We start from the raw sequence: 18539 nt of genomic DNA on the forward strand, positions 1-18539 counted from the left end.
GGTGTTTTTAAGTGATGATTATAGTTTGTTTTTCCGCTTTTAAGATGTGGTCAGGTTATTAAGTTGGCTTTAAATAAGCAAAATTTATTTTTGTTTAAACAGGACATCTGCAGAAGATCTTGTCTCAGAATCATCCCCCAGAATATACTGCAGATTTCTATGCTGCATATATCAATATTCTGCTTGGTGTCTTCTACATGGTTTGTAGGGACCTGAAAGAACTTCGGCATCTGGTGAGATGAGCTTCTTTAGAGTTGCTGTTTTGGTTTGGGGTGTCTTCTGCCAAATGAGCTCTGAAAGTCTAGATTTATTGTTGAATATGGACAAAAAGAAAATCAGAGAATCATAGAATGGGTTAGATTAGAAGGGGCTTTTAAAGGTTATCTGGTCCAGCCCCTCTACCATGAACAGGGACACCTTACACTAGACCAGGTTGCTCAAAGCTCCATCCATCCTGGCCTTGAACACTTGCAGGGATGGGGTGTTCACAGTTTCTCTTGGCAACCTGTTTCAGTGTCTCACCACCCTCATTGTAAAAAATTTCTTCCTTATATGTAATGTAAATTTGTTCTCTAAGAATGTGTTAGCTCAAAATGCAGTTTCCCTAAAAATCCATAACGAAGGTTGCAGTTGTACAGGTGGCTGTAAAGGGCTTCCAGTGCTGTGTGGTTTTCTGGTAATAGATTGATGGTATTTGGCAAAAGGAGTTTTAACCATATGTCAGTTGAATAATGTAATAGTAAACAAACTTAAGAGAAGAAAAATGACAGTTACTTGGTGGTGGCCTTTGCATAAGAAAAGCTTAATAACAGTAACAAGTAATTAGCTCGTCAGATTATTATTTAAGTAACTATACTCCATACGGGGAAATTTTACAAATGGCCAGTGAACAAATCAGTGCTAAAGAGATGATCTGAATGTTCTGCCTCCATTTCCCTTGGGAACATGTTGCTACACTTCAGCTGAACTTACCTATTAACCATACAGGTTTTATATTTAAATGAGGTTGCTGGAGACAGAAGTAGAAACCAGGGTCACAGTTCTTGCAGACATGTACTTGAGTGGCTCTGCTTATGAGAATTTTGTTAGCTTTAGATGCTCTGTTTGTGTGTTTGTATGTATTATGAAAATACATTTTTAATTGGACCCTAAATTCTTTTTGTGAGAGAGACAAGTCTCTAGAAGGTAGTGACAGACACGTACAACTGCTGTAGGCTTCTGAACAACTCTTTGCTGTCTAGTAGAGACTCTAAATGTGTATGCCATTATATGTGATTATTAATAATACATTCTGGAATTTTATTAGATTTATATGTGGAAGTTACTGCATTGAGTTTTGTATACTAGCACAGAGATTTATTAAAGTGTAGTGGGACAAAAGGAGAATGAAATCTGAGGATTGTTATTTTATGAAATTCTGTGTGATATTGATTTAAGCATATTCTAGATTACAGTGTGGTCAAAAATTTCTCTTACCTTAGGCAAAAGGAGTTTGTTTGAATATGGAACGTGTTAGCAGGTTTTTTTTATGGTTGCTCGTTTTTTTCAAATAATTTTTGCTTGTGTGTCTGTATGTGTGGCCTACTGCAGAACATGCTGAACTGCTCCTGGAATAGAAAGTTTTTTCTGAAAATGAAGGGAGTAAAAAAAGTTTGAAAACGTTTTTATTGCATTTATAATGTTAAATAATTATGTTAGTTTAAAAAAAAAATAGCAACCCCTGAGTAAACAGATTTTGCTGAGCTCAAGTAACCTGTGATAAATTACTTGTGTTTGTATTTTAAGGTATAGAAATGTTGCCGTGTTTTACAGTATATTGTTTCTAATCAAGTGGCATAATTATTGACTGAAAAAGAATTTGTTGGTTTTGCAAAGGAATGATTTACTGTGCTAGTTATATTCCTTAGCTGGATCAGATATATGGTGCCTTTTTAATAAATTTAATTCTTTTTCTTTCTGTAGGCAGCGCTCAACTTTTCTAAGTACTGTGAACCAGTGGTCAGAGGGGAAGGTAAGCCTCTGTCTTTTATTTGAGTGAGTGTATGAGAGAGCAGGTGCTGTTCTGTGGGTTTTGTGGAGGACTTTGCCTTGATCTGCACTGTGTTGTGACACAGTGGTTTCTTGGGTCACAACAGCATTGCTTATTCCAGTTGCACCCACCCAGAAGCGTTTGCAGCAGAAGCAGTAGATGGTACTTGGTGGTGGTTTTTTTAGGAAACAGAAGTTGAAATACCATGAAAACTTTCCTCCCCCCCGTAAATCCTTCTCCTCTCTCAGCCACCAGGACCTCTGCAAAGTAATGGGGTAAGTAAATTCTCTGTCAAGGCTAAGAGGAGAAACTGGGAGGAGAGGTTCTGTCAAACTGACCCAGATTATCTTGGAAGAACCACAGAGAAACAGCCTTGCATGGCAGCATATGCTTGCTGGATGGGTGGTGATCATCCTAAAACAGAGTCAGCATATTTGACTGTGTCATTCCTGTGACTGCTCAGGTGTCAGGGATGAGTTTTAGTGTTGTGTGAGTTAAGTGTTTAACAGATTTGATTCTGGCTTGGTGCAGCAAATGAACGCGACACCCGCAAACTCTGGAAAAATATTGAACCTCATCTGAAGAAGGCAATGCAGACTGTTTATCTCCGGGAAATATCCAGGTAATTTGGGGGGCAAGGGCTTGTTTGCTTTGCTGAGGTTGCTGTTTTTAACAAGCTTCCTCTAAGTATTTCTCAATTATGTTTTGTGGCTAGTGTTTCTTTTTTGGTAGATGTAATCTTTTTTCTTTGATGTGTATTTCTTTCTTGCCATCTACTGTTAGAAGTAGTGTATCTCGGAAGGAAATTTAAAAAACATGGCGTTTGTAGCATATAATAGATTCAATAAGTAAAGCAGTGGCACCAGGTTGTGTTCTGCTTTTCAGATGATGACCCTACAGATCCATTTTCTGGAACATGTGAAACTGCCAAGCGTGGGAATCCATCGCCACAATATACAGACACAGTTTAAAACGTGCTTGTAAAGTTGGCTCGGCAGATCCTCACTGTACCAAGGATGCATGCAAGCCACAGAATTCTTGAATCATTACAGATTTTGAATATCTGTGTTTCTTAGCTTTGTGTAAGGAGCTAGGTTGATTTGTTTACTGTGCTTTCTTGTTTTCTTTTCCAAAGGCAACATTTTTCTTACATAGAGTTGCTGTTTTTGACAGCATTAAAAGCTGATATCCTGCTAATGGGCTGTTTCTCTTGGTAGATTCCTTGTTTATTTTTGTAAGTTGACAGACTGCTAGAAAAAAAAGATGGTGGTGTTCATTTTCAGTGCTAATAATTGGCTTAGATTTAATTTTTTCTCCATCTGTAAGATGATGATTCTGATACACCATGTAAAGAGAGATAATTTAGTTTAGCTTGATTTCTTTATCTTGATAAAAGCATACTGATTTCTTTCCTTTGAGTGTCATTGAGGCCATAGAGTATTCTAGTGACTGAACCTTAGTGTGTAGTAGAAGTCTTTGCTAATGTTTTAGAAAAGCGATCGTGCCTTCAGAAAGAAAATTGATTTTACTTTGTACAAGCTTGACTTCACAGTACAACAAGGCATTTTTCTGTTTGCCTCAAATATTTATTTATATTCAATATTGATCTTCATTACACAGTCTACTCAGGATCTTCCTGACTTTTTACACTGTGTAATTGCTTATTCTAATTAGGGTGTAATAAAGGATTATGATACAAAATAGCTTATGAATTGTTTCCAAATAACTAATTTCCCTCTTTACAGTTTTCTTTGATTATAAATTTGAGCTTAACTGGGTTTTTATTAGAAATTTCAGCTTTCTGTATAGTAATTCTAGAATTTACCTCTGTGTACCAGTAAATGCTTGAGGAATTGAAATCACTGTATCAGTTTTTCTGGCCACAGAACTGTGATTACTCTGGATTTTTCTTGAAGCTGTAATTTATAGCAGCAGAACTTTGCTATCAGCTGTTGTGCTACATGAACTGAGATGAAAATGAACTTTTTTTTTTTCCTGCCAGTAAAACAGATGTTGGATAAAACCCAATCTCATTGATAATTCGGTTGGTCACTGATTATAATTTGAGTATTACCTGAGCTGTCATTACAATGTTTTCATAAGTCATATGGTTGATAAACCCTGTTCATAAAGAAGTTTAAAAAGCAAACCAAAACAGCACTGGTGCTCTAACAACTGTTTGTTTTTTTTTAATTCCTTTGTGGTATATAAAATGATCCAAAAGATGAAATTTTGACCAATGTTATTCCTTAAGGGAAGTTTTAAAGTAAAATTTTTTTCCTATTGTTTAGTAAAACACCAAACTGCTTGCAGCCGTTTTTCACTGACAGAATGATCCAGTTGGATGTCTTCAGAGTTTTTCAGAGAAGAATGAATATTGCTTTGGATTTTACATAAACTTCAAAGTTACATTATGAAGTAATTATAGTATTGTTCTCACAAACATAAACAGTTATTAAGCAGCTTAAAAAAATCAAAACTGTTAGTGTTTTTACTTTTTATCCAATTCTGCATTATTCTTGAAACTTGGAGTGTTATTGATACTTACTCACTGGTGGTAGTTGGATGGAAAGAAGTTGGTATTTTACAATTAGCTTTTTTACTTTTGTACCCTAATGTAATGTTATTTTTTGCCTTTTTTTCTTTTCAAGCACACATAGTCTACACATTATTGAAACTTATGTGTGAGGTAGTAAGACTTCATATTTTTAATTATTCTCTTACTAACTGTACTCTAGCCAGGGTCATGAAATTAAAATATACATATACCAAGCAGGTAGTTTTCTCTAAAAGACTAACAATACTTAGTCTTCATTTATTTGCATTGTCTGTCTTTTAGCTCACAGTGGGAGCGCTTGCAGCACGATGGTGGAGAGCCTGGGCAGTTGAAAGGTATCAAATACATTAATTCTGTGGGGCCTTGTAATGTGAAATGTGGGCTTTTCAATTTGTCTTAGTTGTTATTATCTGAGGATGTGTGAATGAAACGACACAGATGAGGCCACCTGTCAGTACTCAGTTACAGTTCTCATGTTTTTTGAGAAGGTGTTCTACAAAGGACTATTGCTATTTTTTCCCTTGCCATAAATCCTGGGAGTAATCTTCCCTAAGATCCTTTGTGTGTAGAAGTAGACTTTGTATGTAAGAATGGATGAGGAATAGGCTGACCCCTGATGGTCAAACCTCCGTGTGCCAACTGGAGGCACACGTGTGTCCAAGTGGGGAGAAGAGAATGTCATATCTGGTGCCTTGCACAGGATTAACACATTCCTAAACAAAGCAGCTGCCCTGTGTCCTGATTTCTTGGCAAAGGGAAATGTTAGCATCGTGAGCATTCTCTCTGTTCTTTCCTTGGATGCGTGCAGCTTTGTTGATTTTATACAGCAGGCAGGCTGGAAAGTCAAATCTCACAATTTAGGAAGGAATACTAAAATATTTTCCTGGAGATGTCATTTAGTCATGGTCTTTTGATCAGTTTGTAGTTTGGGAACACTTTTTATCTTACTATTTTTCGTCACATAATTTCTTCGATAGGTACCAGGTAAAATAGCCACTTAGTTTTTAAAATCATGTTATGGTAATTGCAATCATCCAGCTGTTTCCTGTATTTGCTTTATGATCAGTGATTTTCGATGTTGTTGCCCAAAGGAGTTTGATTTAAAATATTCTTATTAAACTCCCTCCTTCCATGTCCAAATGAGCATGACATACTTTACACCTGACAACCTCAGAAAGGGAGATTTTATTTAAAATACATTTTCTCAGACTTTTAAGTGTATGTAGTAGGTAAAATTGTCATGTTATTAAACAGCATTTGATAATAACATGCTTAAAAAGCAATTATAATAAATGTTACTCTAAGTAAGCAAATAGTTCAGTGTGTGATGCAGTATTGTCTGACCAGAAGAATGGAGTAAAAATAGATATTTCTGTGTTAAGCTAAATTATCTATGTGTAAGAGTTTATTTGGAGTTGCATTATATAATTAACAGGCAATGCAAATGAATCTCTTGTAAATTGTACAAAAATATTGTTCTTTTATGCGTAGACAAGAGGAAATTATTACTAGCTGTCATCTAGGATGCTTCTTGTCACGCTGCAGGCTCTGAATCTTAACTTTTAAACATGTTTTATTCCTTGATCTTGATTTGCTGGTATTTGTGGATTAAAACAAAAGGGTACAGGTGCTTTACAGAAAAACAAACAGTTGAAGTAGAAACCTGTGAGCAAAGAAGGCACAAAGAGACCCTTTAATGGTCTCCATAGTTAGACAGCTGATGAATAAGGTGGTTTGATGATCCTATTCTTATGCATAAGCTGTATAAAACAAGAGCAGGGGACTGTAAAGGTAAAAAATAAAAAGTAAAAGTAAAAAAGAAGGAAGGCAAATACTCACTAGACCGCAGCTCTTGTGTGTTTTAATGTGTGAAACTTTAATCTTAATTAAGTATACATGTAGCAGGCAAGGTCAACTGGATCAAGTTTAAATTTTTTAAGACATTTTCTGTAGGAAATAAAACAGTGGCTGAAAATTCTGAGATGAACTGTTTTTCAGAAGTGCAGCACTGCTGCATTCTTTACCATGCTAGCCCCATTCCTGGGTAAGCTGTTTGGCACAGTCTGGAGCAGTCTGAAGGCTGAATCTTGGAGAAAAGCTTTGAAATTGTATTTAAATACATCTCTTCATCTGCCCTTTTTGCCAGAGAAATTACCTTAAATGAAAGTAGTCTGGAATTACTTATATTTTTTAGGAAGATTTATGAATCTGCAGTGCTTCAAATACAGTTACTGAGATGAGTCCAAAAAGGCTTCAGATTGTTAGTTTTGTTTAGCTTTGTGCCCTTCCTTGAGTTTGTATCTGTGATAAAGGGGCTCAGAAAGTAGCCATACTCAGTTACAGGAGTAGAGCAGAAGAGAAGAAAAAGAAGAATGTAGACAAGTTTAATTTGAAGTTTGTGGGTGTGCAGACTGGGTTTTGATGACTCATAAATTGTTTGTTTATTTTATAGGACTTTCTGCACATACACATGTGGAACTTCCTTATTACTCCAAATTTCTTCTAATAGCTGCTTACCTTGCCTCCTACAATCCTGTTAGGACAGATAAGAGATTCTTTCTTAAGGTAATGAGATTTATGACTTAGTGCTGCTTACTGGATTCCTTCATACTGAATTTCCTAGTTTAAAACTCTTCAGCTGTTCATTTTGAACTGTTTCTGTGTTGCTTCATTTGATTTGATCAGCAGCTTTTCCGTAGATCACATATTGTGATTGGTAATGATCACTTAGTGATTGTAAGGGTCTAATAAGCCCAACTTCCTCTTCATGTCAAAATATGTGTAACATAGTTACAGCAGAAGTACTGTGCTTTTGTCAGTTCCTGTAGCTCTTTTTTGAAAATATTTCAGTGGAGTGCCTGCAGTGGCTTGAGGTATAAGCCACGCTTAAATTTCCAGGATAAGGTCCAAGCCACAACTGCTGTGGCCTTTAATGAGATAAAATGACATAGTGCATTGCTAACTTATTTATACAGTTTTAAGCTTCTGGAACAGAACCATACAAACAGTTGCTTTTGTAGAAGATATGGTGCCATTAACTGGTATGTGTTGTGTTGATACAGTGGTAATACATGTTTTAGGATGAATGTAATGCAATTAGGCTTTTATGCATTTTACCAATTATTACAGTATGTATTGATATATGCATTTGTGTGTGAATGTATGGTATTCATGTTGGATTGGTGTAAGCAATTGAAGAAAATGGTGGCAAGAGAAATTTGTAAACATACAATTGTTTGAAGAAAACAAAATAAAAAAAATAAAACAAAAATAAACAGAATAAAAAAAAAACATAGATACATTTTGAGAACTTACTGCAGTTCCTAGTGATGATATATTAGTATGGTTTTAGTTTAAATTTAGTTTAGTAAGTTGGTTTTATGTTTCTGATATGATCTTACTGAAAGCTGCAGGTGTTTCACCCTTGTAGTAAATGTAATTAGACAAGTTTTCTTTGTGGGCAAGCTTTGTACTTTTCACTTGGCCAAAGGATTTTCTTACTTAGAGATTTATTTTCTGAGAAAGTGTTTCTGCACAGATTTTTCCATATCAGTCTTGGAACTCAAAGAAACAGGAAATCTTACAAGAGTCAAGTCAGTAAAGCATGTTATCAAAATGTGCCACATCTTTCTTGTTTGTGTTCACTGAACAACCTTCTCGATTTAATTTTTTTCCTTTTTTACTATCTCTGAGTTAACTTCCACTCTTGCACATGAACCCAACTACACCTTTGTACAATAAACATGAAATTTTTTGAAGCAAGGACCTTGAAGGTATTTCGATCAGTGCTAGTAGGTATTTTCCCCAAGAATGGGTGAAGCAGAAGCTACCATGTTTGCTACATGTGTCATCTGGTGGCAGTTAGCCCTTCAGCAGGTCCGAAGTTGAATTTCAGAAATTGCTGCATCTTAAGCCCCAACAAAATCAACACTTTTGGATGGGGTTTCAGGCCAAGTGTTTTTATGTGTCATGGGAACAGTGGAAAATAGAGTATGGTTTTTATCAGGTTCGTGATGAGATTCAGAGTAGGTTACAGAAAAGTATCTCCTGGAGTGATTTAACTAAGGATTAGTAGACAGCAAAAGGGATGCAAACAAAAAGATGTCCATTGAGCTGCTAATCTGTACTACTCTGTAGGTGCTAGTCTGTACTACAGCTAAAAATAAAGTAAGTCACAGTTTGTGGCAGCCTGGAATGCTGACAGCCAGCAAAGCAGGGAGGTGATAATTGGCATCACTGCTATTATGTGAAAATTTGAGCTTTGCAGAAGATTGAGAGAAAAATATGAAGCTGGAAGGTAGTCTTTAAAACAAGAAAGAATAGCAATAGGTATATATGAAGTCTTTAACAGAAAAGAGCATTAAAAGCTAATTGAAAATTAGCTCTGAATTTTATGTTTCTTTGTGCTTGCACAGAAATAAGGCACCTGCTCGCTTGCTTTAAAACACTTTTGATATAACTTAAATACACCATGTGGAGATCCCAGTGTAACCTTTAAAATGCGTGAATGGAGTTTGTTGTGATCCATCCCAAGCCTGCTGTGTAACCTCAGGCTTGATCACTTTCCCTTCCTGAAAGTTCACAGTTATCACTGCAGTCTTCTTTTCAAAAGCATGATAAAAAGATTCATTTGCTGTCTCCAAGCACGTGTGGTATGTATTAACTGACTGAACCACTTTTTTTTAATCTGACAAATCACGTAAGGAAAATTAAGCCCTGTCTAATATTAAGCTCTTCAGCAGTCAGTCAAGGGAAGCCACGTTTACTGAGATCATTTTGACTGAATATTGAGGGCCACAAGTACTAAGTACAAGATTTCAAACATTATAATGAACTAATAATTCCTTTATTTGAGTTATTTTTTTCCCTGAGTCATTGAGGATGTTTATAAGGTATACTTTATTAATAAAGTATACTTGTCAGGGCTGTGGAAAAACTCATCAGGTGATATTTTGAGAAACAGCACTTAACTGTATTTAAAGAGCATTATACTTGTACCTCTCCACTAATTTTACATCACACTTGTCACCTTTCATGTCTCTCTTGGTCTTTTTTATTTCTTTTTTTAACCCATTCATTTGTAACATCTTGTTTACTATATTTCTGTCCTTGTCTTACCCTCACATTTTCAGTTGAGATCCAGGAGCACTTGATTATTTTCTTTGGATAGTCCTTCCTTTCTTAAGACTGCTTTAAAGCTGCACCTTTCTAAATGATGTTCTTCTCTTCAACACCCACCCCCCAACCTGCCCTCCTCCTTCCTTTTGTTATTTAGCTCATGCACCTTGAACTATCTTTGTATTGTATTGATTAAATTCCTGGTTGTCGTTCTGCCAACTTGTGTACCATCCAAATTCTAAAATGGGGTCAATAAAAGGTGAAAATTCAGATGGATTTTATGCGTGGATAAATTTTAAAAATGAAGTAGCCATCATTTAAAATTTTCTGGAAAGAGAAAGAAACGAAACATCTTTTTTTTCATTAGATGATAAAGGATATGAGGAGGATGGTGGTATGAAGTCATATTAAAAACGAATTTTTACCGCCTTTTCTCATCAGTCCCTGATTACATGAGAAAAAAACCTTACGAATATCACCAAAAAATACTAGCATGCTGTGTTTTGGCTTTACACCACTTGGGACACGATGAAACAAGAAGTAAGGCAAGTGTAATTTTAGTAAGAACAACTGGTAGTAACATCAGAGACAAATACTGGAGATGAAGTAAAGAAGTAGGCCTAGAGTAAAATACTGCCATTTGTATCATATATATTCTTTGCTGACTGTTTTGATTCCATCTTTGTTCTTGTCGGTTGTTTGCAGCATCATGGGAAAATTAAAAAGACCAATTTTATGAAGAAACATGAGAAGGTATGTATTTTATCTTTCTAAACTGAGCTTGGCAGCAAGTATTTTCTTTCTGCTGTACTTGTGGTTTAGTATTTCATTTTGTGTCATTGGTTACTGTAGAAACAGCAGAATTGTGTAAATAACAATTATTGGTGTGTTAGTTTTGTGTGATAGAAACTTCTCTGCCATACTCATGTTTTTATTTTATTGAAACTGTAGCATAAAATTGTCTCCTAAAGCCACATTTTTGTGTGTAACAAACTGTGTTTAATAAAGGTAGTTAAAGACATTATAGGTAGAACAGCAAAATTTCAGAATTTGTCTAAAAAAGAAATTCTGTATTCTTTAAAGAATTATTATAGAAAGAATTCTATAGTGAGGGAAACAGAAACATAAGGATAAAGTATTGCACTTGTAGTGTTATAACTCGTAGTGTTATAAATAAAGACTCATTTCCTTCAGTTGGTGTGACAGTTTATATCAGTATGTCTTCTAAAGACTGATTTACAGATCAGATTCACCCAACTCCAGTGAGTGCCTGCATCTAAAATAGTGTCTTTTTATAGTCAGTGCAGGGCCAGTTGATGCAGCCATTGCAGTGTAGGGTGTGATTTGGCTCATACTAAAGTAGGTTCTATGTTCAGTCAGATGAATTGCATCACAAATTGTATTGATTAGATTTCTACTGCCTGTAATGGGAACTTAGGAAACTAGTTTGGCTGTCCATACCAACTTGGCAGGAAGCTAACATTAGATGAAATAAATCCTTCCGTTAAAGTTTAGGTACAGCAAGACTAAATATCTGTTTTGTGATTCTTAACAGTGTTCAGTCCAGAGACCATGAGGTTTTTTTAATTAGTAGAAAATGAATCTTGTGAATGAGGTGAAGAAATTGACTTTATCATTCTATTCATTGCTCTGTTGCTGATAACAGCAGAATTTGTTGGGTTTCTTTGCATGGTTGCCCTGGAACAATGTTTTTCCAGTTTAGTGAAAAGTGAGAGATCTTCCTGGTGAAAGTGTTTTTGCAGGAGTGGACTTTTTCAGGTGTCAGTCCATCAGAAGATCAAATGTATTGCTGTGTTTTTTATTATCAAATGTATTGCTGTATTGCTCATTGAAATGAGTTTATCCTGTATATCTGCTTCAATTTCAGTCTAGGATTTGTTTTGTGTCAGAAATTTCTAGCTTACAACTGAACATGCTTCATGTGTATAGCAACCAGAGAAGTTTGGAAATGCTTTCTGCTAAAGAAAGAGGAGAAGTATACTTCTGTCTTTAAGTAGATACTAAAAAGGTTGAAAATTCACCCAGCTGAGGTTAAGAAGTTTCTCCCTTTTGTACAGATAATTTAGTTTGGGTTAAGCTTTTACTCTTTCAAGATCACTCGTGGTTCTCATTGTTGATGGTGAAATTTTGGAATGTGAATACATGGCTTGCAGTTTTGGGATGGTGCCAGGTGAGCACTGGGAACGTGAACCTGACACTCCAGATAAAAAGCACAAGCACAGATAGTGACAACTGGGGAAAAATCTTTTTTGAGCAATGAATGTATTACTGAGGTGGAAAGATGACAGAGGACACACAGAATTAATTTGATGGCTATAAAACTTTTTGACCAGGTTTTCTGACTGTGGAGGGTATCTTTCTTTTTAAGAAAGATGTTGGATCTGTTGCATTTTTATGAATACTATTGTGTGTAGCATTCTGCCTTATCTCCTTACAAAAGATTTGTAAAATTCTTTATCATGTTATGTTTGAAGGAATTTCTAAACCATTCTTATTCTTCCAAGAATTTATTTCTGTCAAAGAAATAAAAAAGAAGTACTTTTCCTAGAAGTTAAACTCTCTTAGAGTTAACTCTTCTGGCTTTTTTAGAGGAAAGCATTTCTCTTAGATAATTTGAAAGCTCCAAACAGTATTCTGTCTAAGCAGAGAGCTGATAATACTAAGAGCAAGAAATTTCTGAAGTAACTGTATATACACTAAATAGAGCTTCAGAGATTACTGTATGCTAATTGGATTTGCTAGCTGCTCGGAGTGCACCCATTTTAATTATTCTGTTTGTTGACTTTTTCTGTTGATGATAATGAGTATGCTTCATAGAACTGGCATGTTTAGAAGCAGGACAGGCAGTTGTACAGTTCATAACTTACACCAGGTCTGCATTTTGACTGAGGGTGCCATGCTGAGGTTTTGACTACGTGTTTCCATGGTTTTTTACACTTCTTGCTTTGCTAACCAAGAGATAGCTTTGGGGACACCTCCTGGGTTGGAAAAGTTAAAACATGTATTGGAAATACCTTTTGGTTTTGCTGAAAAAGTGGGTGGTTGTGTTTCACTGATGACTAACGCCACAGAGATGCTGGTGGTGCATTTGAGATGTTCTTTCTCAGAAGCATTTTTGAACAAACTTTCCCTTGAAAAGCCTCTTTAATCTTGGTTGTTCTGCTGGTAAGAATAAATCAATGTACTGTACAAAAAAGGCAACTAGATGTCAAAGTAGAGAGAATTAAATACAAACTTAAAAGGAAACAAGTATTTCCCTTGTAAGAACTTTTGACAGTGATGGTACGAATCTGTGTTGTCCTAACTATGCTGCCCAAGTTGTAATACTACCCAGATTTGCCTTATGACCTGTATTTCTTTTTTGTGAAATTAGTTATTTAAAAAATGCTCAACACTGAAAAATCAGGAACTTTTATTTATTCGAATTCAAGTGAATGCAATGTTAATACATACAATAATCTGTAATGCCTGAAATGTCCATTGGTGTCAGTTGAGGTCTGAGGTATGTAGGGTGCAAAAGAGCTCTGTAAAGGCAAAATTGAGTAAATATGCTGTGCTCTGATAAATTTGTCTGTAGCTGGCCAGTAGCTCGTTATACAGCAGCTCTTAACAGCAAAGCAGCTGACCTTGGGCCCAGCCATCTGAACTCTTTATTTTAGCCAAACTTGTGGGAGGCAGATGCACTCTGAGTCTTACACTCAGCACTCTTTGGGTTGCATCTGGAATATTCTGTCCAGTTTTGTCCCCCTTCTTTGGAAGGAATCCTCAAGCTCCCTTCCAACCTGAGCCATTCTCTGATTCTGTGAATGCCATAAAACATAATCTCTTGTCTTTAATCCTTAGATTGGGCAAGGTTATTTAATTGGACAAGTAAATGTATAAATCTAGCGATAGGAAATTTGGCATCAGATCCTCTTATAGCTCAAAAATGTTCCTATTTGTTGTGCAGTTTGAACATTTGCCACATTAAATAGATCTTTTTGTCTACATCTTTATCTTGATCGATAAGCATGTATTCAGTGTTTTCCATAATGTGCAAGTAGGCTGTATGAAAGATGACTGTGAATTATAGTGCCTTCTTAGAGACCAAAAAGATGTGAGAATAACATCTTGTGTTACTCCGGGAAAGATCTAATGGATTGAAAAGTCTTGTTTCTGTTGCAGACCAGCAATCACCTCCTTGGGCCAAAGCCATTTCCCCTGGACAGATTGTTAGCAATATTATATAGTATTGTGGACAAGAGAGTTGCTCCAACTGCAAATATATTTTCCCAGGTGAGTGTGTACTTATTTACTTTTTAGTGTCTGGAATTCACAAAAGAGTTTACATGTCTTTTGTAAGTCATGAGGAAACGAGAAAACAACCACAACAGTAATTTAGATTGAAGGCTCAGAGTAGTATTTCTCTGTATTACTAGCTGTGAATTCAGTACCTTTATCAGTGTAATGGTCTGAAATCTGCTAACAGCTAATTTTTCCTGGTCCTGGACTGTGATCCTTGATTAGTTCCTTGGTTTCTCATTGAAGTCTATAAGCCTATTTACATTTCAAGTTAAATGTATGAATGTTCACTGTCCAGTGGCCAGTATTAGCCACCTAATTAGTCGCATGTAATGCATGTTACAAAAATGCAGTGGTGAAGAAGGAGCAGAGGGAATAAGGTATTTACAGGTGAAAGATGTTTGCTGTGGTAGATGTATCTAATGCTTTTCATTTGGACAGAATGTCAGTCTTGCAGAGAAGAGTGACTATCCCATTTCACTAGATGGCAGCATAACTATAGAGTTGAATGGAATTAAGTAAATATAGTTTTCTCTAGACCTCTGTGTTTATCAAGAGTATATTGACCTATTCTGTATAAGTAAAGATAGTTTTCTGCTATCTTTATGGTTATTATTTATGATTCTTAGGTATTTCATTTCCACCTTAGAAATTCTCAATTTCATCCTGCTTTCCAGTTGTATGTAGCTTTTACTTACTGAAATATTTTCTACCTTTCATTGTTAGGTATCAAATTTGACCAAAGAATACTTGAATTTATTGTCTTTGTTCATGTAGAGTTCTAGGAGTATATTCGTGTGTAGGTTGTTAGCTGTGTATTCTCATATTTTGGGCTATCAAAAGTATCTTGGTATATATTAGATGTGAATGAATGTTTTACAGTGTATTTTACAGTGTATTTAACATACATATTATATGTATGTTAAATATGCATATAAATGCATATTTAACATACATTCCAGGTAAGAGAACAAATGTCTTTATTCCAATGCACAGCTAAGTAGTACTGAAGACATAGTTTGTAAGTAGAGTGTAGCTCCCCCTTAGACTACATTACAGAATGAAAAAATTCAAAGAAATGCTTCATTCTAATTCAGTGTGCACTAGATGGCAGTGTTATCAAAGAATAGCTGTAATTCTTTATTTTTCTGATGTCTGTAGATTAAGCTATAAAGATACAAAAACATTGTATTTAACCTTAACCGATTTAGAGCAAAGAAGTTGAAATTAAATGTTTATACAAAACTAAAATGTTATAAATTCTTTTAAAAATATTTGTAATTATAAAGCGATTTCTGCATTAAATTTTAATTAAAAACATTGAAATGTCTAATGTTAAGTAATAAAAAGATTTTAAAATAGGTTTTGAAAGTAGTTTAAGCTAGGCATAATATTTAATTGCATTCTTTTCTTGAATAGTTTTAAACAATTTATATTCCACTGATTTTTGCCATTAGTTGTTCTGTAAATATATTTTTCAAACAAAGTAAATATTTAGGAGTTGGATTATCCTTAGCAGTATTGATACATTTTACTGTTAGATAACACAAACTTTTATTTTCTTGTTTGTGTGTACACCATGGAAATAATTCTAGAATTGTACAGAAGTTTAAAATGTTTTAAGTCAAATATTTGGCTTCTTAACTGATTCAAGATTAATTTTATGTGCTCCTTAATTTGTAAACTGAAGGGCTGTACATGAACCAAATACATATTAATTCTTCCCATGTACTGTCAGAAAATAGCATGCCTTGGCTTTAAAGTTGATCAACAATCCCAGTCAAGATCAAGAAGGACTAGCAGCTGCTTTAAGATCTGTCATTTGCTGATTTTGTGATATTTCTTATTGCTTCTTGTTTCACTGCATAATTTCTATTCACATGAAAATGTTGGTTATTAGTTATTCAAAAGGGAAACTTTTATGCTAATAAGCAGCGAAATTTCATTTTTTCTTTTAACGGTAGGGTTTATTGAAAATGTTTCATTTTTGCTAAATAGAACTTCAACTTAAAATTTGAATTTTAATCTAACTTTTGCCCTTTAATGATATTAGTCCTTAAAATGGCCTCGTACTTTCTTTTCAAGCAAAAAATTAATGTGTTTCTGTTAGAAGCGTGATCTTTGCAACTAATACAAGACTAAGGTTTTTTTCTGCTGTAACTTCTTGTTTTAATTGGATTACATGAGAAAGAATTGATCTTATTCATTTCTGGTTTTCCTCACTAACAGGAGAGTAGCACCAGGGGGAAAAAATGCAAATTTCCACTTCTGCAAATGAAAATTGTTTCTGTTGCCGCTTAAAAGTTGAAATGTCTCTTGGTTTTGTGCTCTTTTTAAACAAACTTTTCACACCACTAAGCAAGTAGCTGTTGTTGTTATGGTTTACAAGCCCAAATTAACCAGTACTTTTTCCTCTACCAGAATAGTAATTGCTTCTTCAAATAAATTAAGTTCTCCTGATGATTTTTCATTTCCTAGGCCTTTTATCTTACTTCTGCTTTCTTGTGAAATATGCTTTTCATAAAGAGGATTGATTAGATCTACTTGTAGTTTTGAGCTATGATGTTATCTAAGGTAAACTGAAATGAAAACCTTTGCCTTGCGTACTTTTGCATATTTTATTCCTGTTAATACATCCCTGAATATTTGGGAAGACATCTCTGCAGAGAGGTTTGATAACTTCTCAGAGTACGCTAATAGCTGAAAATTACCAAATAGGTAACTTACTAATCAGTAACTGCAGTTCTGTTTGCATTTTTACTCTAATGCACTAAAGTTAGATCATCCCAGGTTTGGGTTTGATGTTATTATATTTGGTAGGTATTTTAAGGTAGTTTATAATTAGAATTCACTTCTGACTATAGTGCATTTGGAAGCACAGATATCTACAAAGGCTGTTTATCTCAGTGAGTATATGGAGACACATCATAGTCTATATTTCATTTATTAGATATTTCTTATCTCTTTGATATTGGATTTAAGAAAAGTGTCTGAATTTTCCGAAGATCACCACAAATCCATAAAACTAATGTAGTTATCAATGTGTAAGAATTTGGAATGAAGATTAACAAACTTGAACTGAATCTTGCCACCTCTGTGAAGGATAACAAAAAGTCCTTCTACAGATATATCAATAGCAAAAGGAGGGGCAAGGAAAACCTTCATTCTTTACTGGACATGGACGGAAATATAGTTATCAAAGATGAGGAAAAGGCTGAGGTATTTAACAGCTTCTTTGTCTCAGTCTTCAACAGTAACACAGGTTGTCCTGAGGATAGCTGGCTTCTGGAGCTTGTAGAAAGAGATAAGAATCTGAACAGCCCCCCTGTAATCCAGAAGGAAACAGTTAGGGACCTACTGAGCTGGTTGGATCCCCACAAGTCTGTGGGACCAGATGGGACCCATCCCAGGGTGATGAGGGAGCTGGTGGAAGAGCTCGCCAAGCCTCTCTCCATCATTTACCATCATCCAGTCCTGGCTCACTGGGGAGATCCCAGATGATTGGAAGTTGGCCAATGTCACACCAATCCACAAAAAGGGCTGGAAGGAGGACCCGGGAAACTACAGACCCGTCAGCCTGACCTCAATGCCTGGCAGGGTTATGGAGCAGATCATCCTCAGTGCAATCACACAGCACCAACAGGAGGACAAGGGATCAGACCCAGCCAACACAGGTTTAGGAGGGGCAGGTCCTGTCTGACCAACCTGATCTCCTTTTATGATCAGGTGACCCGCCTGGTGGATGAGGGGAAGGCTGTGGATGTGTCTACCTGGACTTCAGCAAAGCCTTTGACACCGTCTCCCACAGCATACTCCTGAAAAAGCTGGCAGCCCACGACTTGGACAGGGGCCCTCTGTGCTGGGTCAGGAACTGGCTGGAGGGCTGGCCCCAGAGAGTGGTGGTGAATGGGGCTGCATCCAGTTGGCGACCGGTCACCAGTGGTGTCCTCCAGGGATCAGTGCTGGGCCCAATTCTGTTTAATATCTTTATTGATGATCTGAATGAGGGGATTGAGTCCACCATCAGCAAATTTCCAGATGACACTAAGCTGGGGGGAGTGTCAGTGAGCTGGAAGGCAGGAGGGCTCTGCAGAGGGACCTGGATAGGTTGGAGAGTTGGGCTGATTCCAATGGGATGAGGTTCAACAAGGCCGAGTGCCGGGTCCTGCACTTTGGCCACAACAACCCCCTGCAGCGCTACAGGCTGGGGACAGAGTGACTGGAGAGCAGCCAGGCAGAAAGGGACCTGGGAGTTTGGATTGACAGGAAGCTGAACATGAGCCAGCAGTGTGCCCAGGTGGCCAAGAAGGCCAATGGCATCCTGGCCTGGATCAGGAACAGTGTGGCCAACAGGTCCAAGGAAGTGATTCTTCCCCTGTACTCAGCGCTGGTGAGGCCACACCTGGAGTGCTGTGTCCAGTTCCAGACCCCTCAGTTCAGGAAGGATATTGAGGTGCTGGAGCAGGTCCAGAGAAGAGCAACAAGGCTGGTGAAGGGACTGGAGCACAAGCCCTATGAGGAGAGGCTGAGGGC

At 36.4% G+C, this 18539-nt stretch overlaps 1 protein-coding gene across 4 annotated transcripts in view; it reads left to right on the forward strand.

The window, feature by feature from the left end:
- Positions 1-18539, forward strand: part of ORC5 (origin recognition complex subunit 5) — a 69325-nt gene that overhangs the window by 15490 nt on the left and 35296 nt on the right. For all 4 annotated transcript variants that reach the window (XM_064656358.1, XM_064656356.1, XM_064656359.1 and 1 more), the window contains exons 7-13: positions 103-233; positions 1963-2011; positions 2561-2651; positions 4869-4921; positions 7039-7151; positions 10410-10457; positions 13890-14000. In XM_064656358.1, coding sequence (XP_064512428.1) covers positions 103-233; positions 1963-2011; positions 2561-2651; positions 4869-4921; positions 7039-7151; positions 10410-10457; positions 13890-14000 — 596 coding nt within the window. The remainder of the gene's footprint in view (positions 1-102; positions 234-1962; positions 2012-2560; positions 2652-4868; positions 4922-7038; positions 7152-10409; positions 10458-13889; positions 14001-18539) is intronic.

The sequence above is a fragment of the Pseudopipra pipra genome, chromosome 5 (genome assembly GCF_036250125.1).
Source record: "Pseudopipra pipra isolate bDixPip1 chromosome 5, bDixPip1.hap1, whole genome shotgun sequence".
In the NCBI taxonomy this organism is placed as follows: Eukaryota; Metazoa; Chordata; class Aves; order Passeriformes; family Pipridae; genus Pseudopipra; species Pseudopipra pipra.